The sequence below is a fragment of the Mizuhopecten yessoensis genome, unplaced genomic scaffold (assembly GCF_002113885.1).
Source record: "Mizuhopecten yessoensis strain PY_sf001 unplaced genomic scaffold, ASM211388v2 scaffold716257, whole genome shotgun sequence".
Classification (NCBI taxonomy): domain Eukaryota; kingdom Metazoa; phylum Mollusca; class Bivalvia; order Pectinida; family Pectinidae; genus Mizuhopecten; species Mizuhopecten yessoensis.
The window spans coordinates 413,788-428,007 of NW_018480026.1; the positions used below are offsets into that span (position 1 = coordinate 413,788).

A 14,220-nucleotide genomic window follows, 5' to 3' on the forward strand; every position below is an offset into this window, starting at 1 on the left:
AGGATTGCTTGTTTCTTTACAAAAAATTGTCCAAAATAAGTATTTATTGGATTAACGAATTTCGGATTAGAGATATAGCATTATTAATTTCATATATACTCTGACAATACTTTTTGCGTTTGTGACTTCTCATATTGGAATGCGAGATTTTGTCTTCTGTAGTAAATACTGCTATTTCCGCCGCGGACTGCCATATAGCTGCGCTCACAGCTGTTCGTGGAAAGCTTCAGTCGTAACGGCAATCGATGTAACAGATGTCAATTTCCCCCGTTACAAACGAACATCGTCACTAAAGCGGGAAAGATGAAACGAGATGAAATGAAATGAAATAAATACATTATCTGTCAGTAAAGATATGAGAGGAATTGAAATGTAATATTTTTTTATTTCATAAAATCGTGTTCTATTGAATCAATATGTCACTGAAACTTAGTCATACCGGTCACGTGATAGTGTTCAGTGATCGTTTTAAGAGGGGGGGGGGGGGGGGGGGGGGGGGGGGGGGGGATTCACATTCAGAATAATTGTGATCCCCATTAACTGACTGACTTGCAGTGACACTTCCACATTACTGGCTAAATCAACAGCAGCGCAACGTAGCTCTTTCATCTTGTATACAATTATTACATTTACAGACAAATCTAATTAGGATTCTACCATTGTCTACAAACAAAGATTCACTAAATATTTGCATATTTAAGTTGACATATTTAGGAAAAATGATAATAAGAAAATTGACGTCATTGATCATTTTAATTGTGCGTGGATAAGATATGAAGTGTACATGCAACTAGCGCATTGTAAGCTTTTACAATCAATCTGGAAGTTTCTTTTGAACTTTTAGAACAAAACCGATGAATTCGGAGGACTCCAATACTTCCCCGTCAGATCACGAACGCTATGGCGAATAGCTACTAGCTGTCTATGAAGCACTAATTAAATGAGTTTGGCATTCTGTACTTACGTGACACTCAGCCGATAAGGATGTTTTTTTTTTTTTTTTTAAATATCGGGCACTGATCAGACACTGAAAAGCATTTATTGTCACGAATAATACCGAATTTACATGTTATCTGTCGGCCGACATTTGTAATCGTGAAACAGATCTGTCTAGAAATAGACTCTGTTGATGAGCAAACACTACTACAAGATATCAAAACGATCTATCGCCATTTTATCACGAGTGGATGGATGTGTAAAATATATGTTAGTATCAAACCGATCAGTAAATTAAAAAAAAAAATCGAAAACATCCTTTGTATTCTGGATCAATTGAACACGAAAAATTGAGTATTTTCCCCGGAAACACAGCTGATTGGTAAATTGGAAATTCGAGACGTTTTCCGGATATCCAATGACGTACTACTCATGTCAACATAAAAAAGGCTGCTGTAAGCTTGGATGTCACAATTTGGAAAGGAAAGAAAGCACGTTTCTTTCCAGAGGCACGGACTTAATATTTAAGTTCGTGTGTCAGAGGTACATGTACCTAACAGTAAGAGAGAGCCCCCCCCCCCACCCCCACCCCACACACACACACACACCTCTCACACACACACTTATGTCACTGTCTAATTAACCTGGACGGTTCTGTTATGTATTTACAGGAATTAGAGAAAAAACACACAAATGTTGCAATGGTGATGGAAAATCAATTATGGTCCATGTTTCCAATAAAATAAATAAAAATGCGCCGGAAAACGATTTCACTGGCAGATTATGCATGTGCCCCACATCAGTAGCCTCCTATGTTGTATGCGGCGGGACACTGTATAAGATACACTGAAGAAGAAGACTTTAACCAAGGTTAACTGATGTTTTTCTATCTCAAAACAAACATTTCAGTGTTTTTATGGCCTTAAATACAGACGAATGATAATAAAGTAATGAATATAATTTTCCGATTTACAAGTCCCTGTGTTTGTTTGCGTATCTGCACCAACATGCTATATTTATACTAGGATGCAGATCAAAGTGAATTCATACATATTTACTTTTCATAATTGCAGCTGTGACAATTTATTGCTTGTAGGCTTCAAACAAATAATAAATAATTAAGCGACTGGCTTACAAATGAGTTGGTGCACAAAGGGACGAGCTGACGTCACCATACCTGTATATCTGTATATAAAGTGTGTGTATATCACATATATATATTCATTTAAAAGTTTTCTACAATTTATGACTCGAGTTAATAACAGATCCTGTTTCCTGTTTATACATTTGTGGCTGTTAGCGTGTGTATCGACCCTTTGGCGATGTTTATAATTTGATAATTGTCTAATAATAACACTTTAGTCTGTCGTTAAACCTCAAATCTACCTGTGTTTTCCTTTGATGTTCGCCGCTCAAGGTGTGAATACCTGTAAGGTGTAAAGACGGGTATCTGAACAACAGAAGTCTCACCTGAGTGTGATCGACCCGGCATGACCCTGGGGTAGAGTTTACACAGACGAACACATTTATCTCTTACAAATGACTTAGAGAACATCATAATTTGTTAAACACATTTAGTTCCAGGTGGTGAGAGTCTGAGTTTATCGTAGCGCCACCGGCCCTACCTTACTAATGCTATGTTCCTGTTCGCTCCGGCTCAGCGAATTAACGACCACAGAGAGTTGTACATTTAAAACACATGGCCATCTTTTGTAAGGGAATGTCACAAATAAATGTCCCGATATTATTCGTTGACGATGGTCAGCTGTTGTATAAGGGTTGCTACATATATGGCTAGCTGTGGGTTCAACAATCTACATCTATCAAATGGCTACCCAGGATAATCGATTTCAGTTTGATATTCGTATGTTACTGGATATTTTCAAGAATTTTTCATCAGAACAAATCAAAAAATATTTTCATAACAAACATTAAAATGTTGAAAATTTCCAAACTTCATTGTTTCACGATATTGTTATTGAGGAAAAATAAATCATGTCTTTAAAATATTATAGTTGGCATGGAATATACCAGAGACACATATCATAAACTACATAAATCTGACTTTAAATATGTCTCTGAATATACATATATCTTCATACAATGTGCTATAATGATAATGAAAAATTACTATTTGAAAAAACATAAAAAAACACAACGATATTATATTCCATTGTAATTGTTACCGCTCGCTATGTTCTTTTCAGAAATGTTAATGTCATATGTCTCTATTAAAAATAAATAAGTTTAATTCATATATATTCTGATTGATTGGCCTGTTGCCTTATCTTTTTGTTCATACATATATTGTGTTTTTATCCCTGTATTAGCTGTTATCTCACTATAGGAGTAATAATATATTTAAATAATTAAATATAGTCTTATAGTCAGACTATGTTTAATTGAAAACTGAAAAAAAAAAGATTTATTGTAATAATTCAAAACGGTAAGATATGCGAGCTGAACAGTTTTTTACGAAGTGTTGATGACCTCTGTGTGTCAAGTCGACCTTGTCAATCGACATACATGTACACACAGGAAGGAAAATAAGTGACCATGACCTTCTTATCGGATATACAATCCCAATATGTACTTTTATGTGTAGTTGATGAGTTACAAATCATGCTGCAGTACATGCAGTAAATGGCCAGTAGACGGGGACATAATATTTAGTTTATACAAGTTTATGTAAATTTCTTTGACAGTCTATCAGCATATCATGCATTTTTAATACATTTTGATATTTGATACTTTAATGAAATTTTATTCATGAAATTCCCCCCTTTTTTTTTTTACAAAGCTGGACATTACATCAATGGTTGAGATTGCGTTTAGTTGACAGAATAAAAAATGCTGTTTACCAAGTTGTTGTGAAGTAGGTTATAGCACTCCAATACATATGTATATACACAGTCACATAGAACTGCACTTTTACGGAGTTTAAATAACAACTGAGTTATCTTTAAAACTCAGTCCGAATAGACACTTTAACAACACAGCCAGACTACATATACGCATCCTCGATATCCCGGGGTTACCCTCACTCAGAGAAAATGAACGAAACCCCTGGATATCGAGGATGATATATACTGTACCACGCAGAATCACTGTCTCCGTAGACGCGAGCGTGATGCTAAAACACCACTCAATTTAAGAGATAAATTATTTTTGAGAATTGTTTCTATCAACCTGTTTCATTAGGATTAGCTTGTTGGATAATTAATCATTCATTTGGATTAGCTTGTTGGATAATTAATCATTATTACCATTTGATTATACCCATTTATTATATATCATTCCAACACCTTATTCATTATACATGTACCATCTATTATGATTATTTGTAAATATGAATCGGAAAAGGAACATCGTGTTATATCCTAAGTTACGTACATACATTTAAAAAAAAAAGAATTTGGAACCATAGACGGATTCGACATAAAGGGAAAAACGTTTTATTCGAGTTCGAAATACCGTAGCCCCACTTCCACATAGAAACACATATTTATGACGATAGATACAAAACGGTCTATCAAACGATGTCCGTCAATTGGTCATTTTATGTGTAGCAACAATGCACTTTACTACAAAGGGACCTTATAATGAAAACACAATATGAACTTTGATACGTTTTCTGGTGTTTGTAGAGCACTATAAGACGTTTTAGGCGCCATGTGCAAGGTGAATCAACCTCTAATAACAACCTACCTGTACCTATCAAGAAAAGTCTCAAAATCGTTCCGCGTCTTATTTCTCAGGCCCCTGTGCATGTCAGCGTATAGATAGTCAGCGTCTAGAGCGAGCTTGAATATGCAAGTATTGATATCGACGGAGAAGTGCGTGCGTGTCACTGTGAAATAAACGCACAGGAGATACAGCAGACTGACTCTCATGACCACTTAATAATTAATACTTTAGTTCAAGTTATCTCCCTTTGAAATTCTCTTTGATCCGTCGTTAATGAAAGTATCGTAAACTCTGCTTAAGTGCTTGTATTGAGAGTAGACGTTTGTACAGGTCCTTTGGGACTCTTTTATGTCTAGCGTACCCTGTCAATAAAAACATCATCAATGACTGTCGATCAAGCAAACAGATATATTAGTAAAATACCCTTTATATTTATTATTTTTAAACATTTCATGTGGAGTAGGCGGTGTTCTGTGCAAATGTTGACTGCATTTTATATCAACACTTCTAGTGTTAGATTTACTACACTTACTGTCATTTACATGTATATACTGTTCTGCTAGTGTTATATCTACTGTCCTGCTAGCGAACAGATCTACATGTACAGTACATGTACTGTTCTGCGCGCGTCATATGGTAGCATGGTAGCGGACCTGGAAGCAAATATACTGACCTGCTAGCGTTATATCTGCTGTCCTGCTAGCGTTATATCTGCTGTCCTGCTAACGTCATATCTGCTGTCCTGCTAGCGTTATATCTGCTGTCCTGTTAGCGTTATATCTGCTGTCCTATTAGCGTTATATCTACTGACCTGCTAGCGTTATATCTACTGTCCTGCTAGCGTTATATCTACTGTCCTGCTAGCGTTATATCTACTGACATGCTAGCGTTATATCTGCTGCCCTGCTAGCGTTATATCTACTGACATGCTAGCGATATATCTACTGTCCTGTTAGCGTTATATCTACTGCCCTGCTAGCGTTATATCTACTGTCCTGCTAGCGTTATATCTACTGTCCAGCTAGCGTCATATCTGCTGTCCTGTTAGCGTTATATCTACTGCTCTGCTAGTGTCATATCTGCTATCCTGCTAGCGTTATATATACTGTACTGCTAGCGTTATATCTGCTGTCCTGCTAGCGTTATATCTACTGTCCTGCTAGCGTTATATCTACTGACCTGCTAGCGTTATATCTACTGTCCTGCTAGCGTTATATCTACTGTCCTTTTAGCGTTATGTCTACTGTCCTTTTAGCGTTATATCTACTGTCCTGCTAGCGTTATAGCTACTGACCTGCTATCGTTATATCTGCTGTCCTGCTTGCGTTATATCTACTGTCCTGTTAGCGTTATATCTACTGTCCTTTTAGCGTTATATCTACTGTCCTTTTAGCGTTATATCTACTGTCCTGCTAGCGTTATATCTACTGACCTGCTATCGTTATATCTGCTGTCCTGCTAGCGTTATATCTACTGTCCTGTTAGCGTTATATCTACTGTCCTGTTAGCGTTATATCTACTGACCTGCTAGCATTATGTCTACTGACCTGCTAGCGTTATATCTACTGTCCTGTTAGCGTTATATCTACTGTCCTGTTAGCGTTATATCTACTGTCCTGCTAGCATTATATCTACTGACCTGCTATCGTTATATCTACTGTCCTGCTATCGTTATATCTACTGTCCTTGCTATCGTTATATCTACTGTTCTGTTAGCGTTATGTCTACTGACCTGCTAGCGTTATATCTACTGTCCTGCTAGCGTTATATCTACTGTCCTGCTAGTGTTACATCTACTGTGCATCACTTAGATTTTCACTATTTTTTTTTTATTTATACGTCTCAAGGAAATAATTACTATTTTCTGTCCCCAGTATATCCGTCGGTATATCCGTCAAGCAAACGATTTCCTATACATTACTTGTACTAATATAAGGGATGGTGACGAAGCTTTGGCTAACGCATTCCAGGTGTGATAACTGGAAAAATTCAATTCAAGTGAACTTATTCCTATATAGGCACAGGTTCGACTCCCGGCGTCGCAGAGTCTTAGAAGGGACAAGCATTGATACAATTATCGCTAGGTCGATTGGAATCATTTTTTTTTATATACTATATACATGTTCACTGTTTATGAAACTGATGCGATAATGAAAAGTCATCAGCGATGTTAAAAATATCTCGCCATATGAGGGGACTGTAGTGCGGTCTTTCCTTCTAAATAGCTTGACTAACATCTTGGAGATCATGCTCCGTTTCACAATGATTTCGGTAAACGTTTCATATATTTTTACATTTTACATTAAAGTTTTATTTAAATTTGCTTATATTTCAGATACTTCCCCTGGTTACTGGATTGAGTTGTTCATCAGACGAGTTTGAATCAAATTCGACAGATCTATGTTGCAGTAAATGTGATCCAGGATTTGGATTGGTTAATCAGTGTACACGTGATAATGCAACTGAATGTCTATCTTGTGTTCTGGGGGAAACGTATTCGTCACCAAATGCGCACGCGCAGATATGTGTTCCCTGTACTTCCTGTCAGATGAACGAACACATTGTGACGGAATGTAATAGAACCCACGACACAGTTTGTGTGTGTAATATAGACTTCTATTACGACGAGAGTAAGAAAGGATGTGAAATATGTGATTCGTGTAAAAAAGGATTCGGGGCTTTACGACCTTGTACAGGTACCCATAATTCCGTGTGTATGGGATGCGGTAATAGAACGTTCTCGGATAAAACTAGTGCAATATCTATATGTAAGCCGTGCTCTAAGTGTGTTGGAAATCAGGTGGAGACAGAAGCTTGTACACCGGAACAGGACACAGAATGTACAGGTACGTATCAAAGCGCCTCTGTGACGGAGTCGCAACGCCATATTTGTACCAAACGTGGCAGGGATCGGTACTTGTACTTTCACTTTCGGTTGCAGACTAATGTTTTTGTTTTCTTTGCCTAAAATGTCCTGTCGGATTGGTTATAGTGATTATTGTCGTCTAATGTTTGATAAGCTCATTCCTCACGAATAAAAGACATACACAGAAATTTGAAACATCTTCATAATAAATGTCGCCACCATTCAACATGTAACACTTTTCCCATAGCTTCCTGAAAGATAACAAAGATCTTTGTGTATAGTTCTGTCCCTTAAGTCCAGAAAGACCTGAGCTTTTGTCACAGTGGGCATTTTTGGACTTGTACTATTGTATGCAGAGTGATACTACTAGAGGTTTAATGGATTTTAATCAATTCTCAGTAAAAAAAACACCATCTCAGCAATGTTCTACATGAACCTTTAACACGCCTAATACACGTCAGTTTAGGTCCAAACATAGGCAACACATTATCGGGTGCCTGTAGTCTAGATAACATTCGATAGAAAATGTATGTTAAATAGAGAATAATACATGCCTTTTTCCATATCACACCTGTGCAGTATCAATCCGATATTGGTCGAGGGTTGATACTGGGTGTGATATGGAAAAAGGCGTGTTTTATTCTGTTTATTACATACTTACTAATAAAAGCTACTATCTGATGATCTATCTTTCTTTTGAAATATTGAAAATCAAAAAATATATAAAGGGTGTGTGGTACAGGTTTTGCGGGCTGATACGGGTTTTGGGGTGTGATACGGCGGGAGCTGATACGGCTTTTGGGGTGTGATACGGCGAGGGCTAATATGGGTTAGAGCAATTGTGCCGTGTCGCATATACAAAACCCCCATATTTATTAGTAAGTATGTAATAAAGGTTTATAGTGGATACTATTTTCGAGAGAAGAAGCATTGTACATTAGTGTAACATACACACGCACATATATCCTCCAAAATATAAATTCCTCGAAATCCCTGGTTATTGCAAGTTATTAAACGTGATATCACTAATTACAGTCGAGTGTCCGTATTGATGACTTTAAAACTTCATATCAACGCAAAAAAGGAGGGAGAGGGGAAAAAAAGCAAATTTCGTTTACGTTTTTTATTAAATGTATCTTGCACTTTGGTGAAGACCATATCTGTTTAATCAAAGTTTGGCAGGCCCATTTTATAGCCTTTAGCAAGGTCCTAACACGAATTAATCTCAGACTAATTCCTTCATCTTCCTCCGACACAAGACCACGACAGAGACACCCAAGCTTTGATCAAGTGCTGTAGGAAATCATTACAACGAGGGTTTGTTTCTACACAAAGTATCTTCATCTTTTGGCGCTCCTTGCCAACGGCTTCAGATGCTGTTTATAACGGCTGGCCTCGCGATCGTATCTGCTTGCAGGCTTAATAAAAACAAAGTCAGCTTGGCGTTTGTAGCACAAGTAGTGTTTCGTTTTGATGAGGGTTCGCCAAAGAGAATCGGTACTCCACACGCTTGTATCCGTGCCTTTAGCAGTGTTTGTAAGAGAAATATAAAAACCACTATGAAAGCTTTTCATGTGAACTTGAATTCACGTGTCAAGTTTTCTGATGGTTCATAGTTACTATGGTAATATATTTTTGGCACCACGTGCGCTCGTCCCTGGTCTAGACGAGAATTTCAAAGAACCACCGACCCCCTCCTTTCCTTTCCGGCTTCCCCTTCCTACCCCTACCTTCATGGGTTGGGTTTTTATACATACAAAAATCACCTTACACAATTCATTGGCAACAAAACACATTCTCACATTCAAAGAGTATTTATGTAGCATACGGTATGCCATGAACTAGTATACAATTGTACATGTTTTGCTGTAAGTGGTATAGTGTACGTTCAGGTTTTTTAAGTGCCATAACGCGGAAGTATCACATTCGGACACGACAGCATGACATCTACGTGTTTTTCGATAACGGCCGAATCAAGAGAGCTACGGGTGACCATGTGGAAGGAAGGAATAACTTGGAGAGGAAAACGGTCCAAATGGTTGTGTTGGGGACACACTATTTGTTTTAGCTTCTAACCTGGTCTAATAGAACAGAAATGGGAATTCAGCTTTGATTCTGAAAAGGGAAAACGATACCTGGAACATGTAGTCACATCGCCGAATTCTGTCTCTACACAAACGCATTATTTAACGAAACTTGACACTAACTACAGTTGTAAATATTATAGTTTGAAGGTATTTAAATTGATTTCCATAGAACTGGACACAGGATACTAGTTTTTTGGGAATATTATTATTATTATTATTTTTCGCGATATTTTTCTGACACCTATTGAGCGCAAACTTTGACAAAGAAGTAAATAAATACACGGTTTGACCTCCAGTTGGCCTATTGCTATGTCGTTTGAGTTTTGTTTTCCTGCATCAAAGTTTTAGACATATTCCATCATGTACAGCGCATAATAGAATATACGGCACGAACTGAGCTGCATACCGTAATAAATTTTGGAAATATACACTTCGATTGCAGTTTAAATTTGTGCCTTTGTAATAATATTTGCTCCCCCCCCCCCCCCCCAAAAAAAAGTGCGTGCTAATTTACCCTGATATCGAATATAAATGCACAACGTACTTTATGAAGCTATTAACGTAAAGGACGAAATAAATGCAGAGTTTTCGTTCCAGTTTGAATTTGACGTCACGTCCCCGAACACAATAGATATGAGGGAAAGCCCCTATCGGTTCCGAATGGAAAAAAACATTCACGTGATAGGTCTTGGTTTGTACCTGTATTTTTGTTTGGTACTTCGTAAGGGCTGTACAACAGAAAGGTAATATTTAATTATATCAATTAGGTACATAAAATGGGGAAATGAGTGTAATACTTGCGTAACACTCTATAATCTTGTACATTTTTTTTTTTAAAGTATCTAATGAAACAATGTTCAATTAAATCGAAATCTTTATTCCCATTATTGAAACGAAAAATGTCCCACAATAGACAGCATTATATTGGATGAGAACGTTATAATATCAAATATTCATCAACTCAGTAACTATGCCACAAAGCTGATCACTGCGGTATTGAAATCAATCGAAAACATGATTTCGACACACTCAACCATTACATTATTTTACCGTAGGAATACTGCCGTACCCAGCTAGGATAAAAGTCTTGTGAATTACACGTGTATCTGCACTAATGTAAACCTTTAATTCCTCCATTGTGAACGGAGATTGTGCCGTGTTTGTTATGAAATGAAAATTTCACAATTACCATATGTTGCAGTTAATCTTGACAGTGAACATCAAAGACGACCGCCGGCGGTTTACTATAAAGACTTATGGAAGTCGATTCTTCGAACATTAAGGCACCCATATAATGCTATTTACGACATCTAAAGAAACCGTTGATTAACTTACTGACGAATGCCCCCGTATCGATCAGGTCAGGCAAAAATCTAATTAATGAATTACCTCCCTTTTGTTCGAGTTATGAAACACTATGTCGTGACTGTATGAGTGACAGTTTCTCGCCTTCCCCGCCATCCGCGTCTATAACACATTGATGATCTATTTGGCCTTTTATGAAGCTTCTAGAATGCTATCGGAACCATGTTAAAAGACAGCACCATCTACTTTATTAAGACGAAAAAAAATATCATTGATGAGATAAAAGTCACAACTCAAAATTAAATTACCTCCCTTTGTGCTTTCTTCTGCTGGTCATAACCATTCTCAGTGTATCCTATTCTTGGGGAAATTACAAACGTAGCGGTACTGCATCACTGTCAATTTTGCGTAATATTATAAATAAAAAATAACTGAACGAAACAAACGAGTGTTCACTCTCGTATTAATTTAAATTCACGAAATCGCCCCACCATGACATAAAGTAAGGAGAATATTTTTCACAGCGGACAACTATCACTGCGACTGGAATATTGTAGCAAAGACATGTAGCAAACGTGCACATTCCGCTGAATGAAATACATTGCAGTTCATTTGGTACACGGTCTAATTCTAGGCCGACTTTAACAAGACTAATCCCCTACCCAAGGACGCCTCATAATATCTCAAAAATCAATTTCAACTTCAAGAGTCCCTGTAAACCGAAACGATACCTTGCATGCGCTAACGTGTCCTGAGACCCGGTTGAGGCGCACTTTTACATATAATACTCTTATTCACGGTCGAGGCTCAGCCACAACTTCGACTTGAAACATCAACGGATTTTTGTTTAAGTATTAAAAAAACAAATCCCGAAAAAAGGTTTTTGATGTTATAATCAAATGTTAGGTATATTGTATTTGTGCCGGTCGTTTGGGCCTGAACGTTTTCATTCTAAAAAAACTTAAGATGGTAAAAATTAACAGACCTTGTGATGTTTTCACAGCTAAACATTTAGGGAATGCAGTTTTTTGTTAAAAGTATGCAGCCAAATAATTTTAAATGTTTTATATGGTTGCTATTTCATTTTGCATTACAAAAAGAAACGTATGAAATATCAATACAATAGAAATAAATGATAATAAAAATACAAAACAAACCAACAAACAAATAAACAAAACGAAAAAAATCAACAACGAATTTGTTTCACATTTATCGATGGTGCTATGATACACTAATATGCCTTCTGTTGAGGAAAGGATGAGAATATCAAGAAAGAGGTTTAAATCAATTCATAAAACATTTAAAACTGCAGATGCTTGAATCGGCTGTCACTTTCCAGTAAAACCGGTCTGGGGCCTGAGCAAGGCTACATCTGTTAATATGTCATAATGTATACGGATTGTTAAAAATGGTAGTTATTTTTCCTTGCTTAACGTTCAGCATTAAGGGGAATGGCAACAACTGGTTCACCCGTTGTCAGTATAATGTGACCGGGCGGAATGCTGTGCTGGGTGCCTTCGGCATGGTATTTCAGTGAGATAGTACTATAAAGTCGGCATCAGATCCACGCTATCACAAGGAGGCAAGCACGCCAACATACCCTGTCTCCTGACGTAACGTCAGATGTTGACGCACATACGAAAAGTCGCGGATTTCGCTACATCATTGCTATATAAAATCTGAATAAGGATCAAATATATATGTTATTATATACCATCTTATTGAGATTTTTTTTATCTACCTGAATATTTCATTAGAATATATAAAAGTTTCGAGTGCAACGTAATAATCATCAATATAACGTCAAAATTCTCCATTACTCCAATGTAATGTGTAACGTAAACGGGTTACGCGTTTAAATAAATGAATATTTAAAATTAAAATATGGGTCCATTCTGCAGATGTTTGAACTTTAAAGCTATATAACAATGTTTTCTTGAATAAAATGATACTTGAAAGTCGCTATCATTTTTGAAAGTTGCAAAAAATACAGGAAATCCACATGTATCATTTGTGTAATGTTTTTAGTTGTTCAAAATGTCCGTTCATTTGCAATATGATTTCTAGATGAATATGTTATGTCGTTTGCCTGTATTCGGTTTGGTGCAAGTTCTTAATCTATTCAAACCATCTGCAAAATTTTATAGAAATTGGAGCTACAGTATTTGGGTAATTTAGATATTACTGTGTCTAGCCGTTATGTAACGGTCCGTAAAATGCGACTTTTTAAGAAAAATACCATATTTGTGACTTTCGAATGAAATGACACATCTGGTTTTTTTAATGAAAAAACATACATTGGCAAGTTCTCTGACTCAGCTTTTTAAAGCATAACTTAGATATATTATGTGTCTTAACACCGCTGCACAGCATTGATTTCCCCATGTCTAGCCGTCATGTAACACTACGCTGTTTTGCGTCGGAAACGTTAATTCGAACGTCATTTCCTTGTTTTGTTTATGAACAAAATTTAACGTTTTTCGTGAAAGTTTTATGGTTGTTGTTTTACACGCAATAACAGACAAAACATGCATACGTATAAATAATATCTCAGGGTTTCATTTTATGTAAATTTTCTAATCATCCGTTTTCAATTTTCCGACATATTGTGTGTGAAGGATGTGGCATTTATTTAACGATTTACTTTTTCATAATTCTTGCATAAGCAGAGTGAACGAAATAACTGGTTTTGGCGGGAAAAGGTGATATTTTCTAAATGGAGAGACAAAAATATGTATAATATCGTTACTTTAAATTTGAAAACATCCCACAACATTGAGGATAATTTGATGTCGATGGCTTTAATAATAACGTGTGGGGAATTGATTTCATTTGCACATATTTGTAAGAAAAAAATCACTACGTGGTGAATGATGACGTTACGTCAATCACTTTTAGGAAAACGCAGAGAGGGATATCTTATAAAGACATCAAAGACTCAGCTTTGTGAACTCGAAGCAAAAGATGACGAAACCGCGTGTAATTTCTTAATATAAAATTGTAAGGAAATGGTTGAATCGTTGTAATAGTTTTCCACATCATCTTAAGGTGTGTCATATAAGAAATTGACCATGTAAGACACGTCTTGTTTTTTGCATATTTCTAAACATAACAAAACAAAATTGTCAACAACTTGATTTACAGAAAACAGGTACATTCGACACAAAGAAGCATTTTCCATAGGTTAAAGAAGCAGGAATGTTATAGTAAAAGTATCCCGTATGAGGTCACAATGACGTCATTCTCTTTTTGTGACGTAATACTTTGATGCGGATGCTGGTAGTTGGATGCTTGTTCTACATGGGCGCAGCAAGAATGTCGGTAGATACTAATAAGCAT

General features: G+C 36.6%; 1 protein-coding gene across 1 annotated transcript in view; it reads left to right on the forward strand.

Annotated features, from left to right (window-relative positions):
- LOC110442388 (tumor necrosis factor receptor superfamily member 16-like) overlaps nucleotides 1-14,220 on the forward strand; it is a 46,965-nt gene that overhangs the window by 3,918 nt on the left and 28,827 nt on the right. The window contains exon 2 of the mRNA XM_021485972.1: nucleotides 6,959-7,469. Coding sequence (XP_021341647.1) covers nucleotides 6,959-7,469 — 511 coding nt within the window. The remainder of the gene's footprint in view (nucleotides 1-6,958; nucleotides 7,470-14,220) is intronic.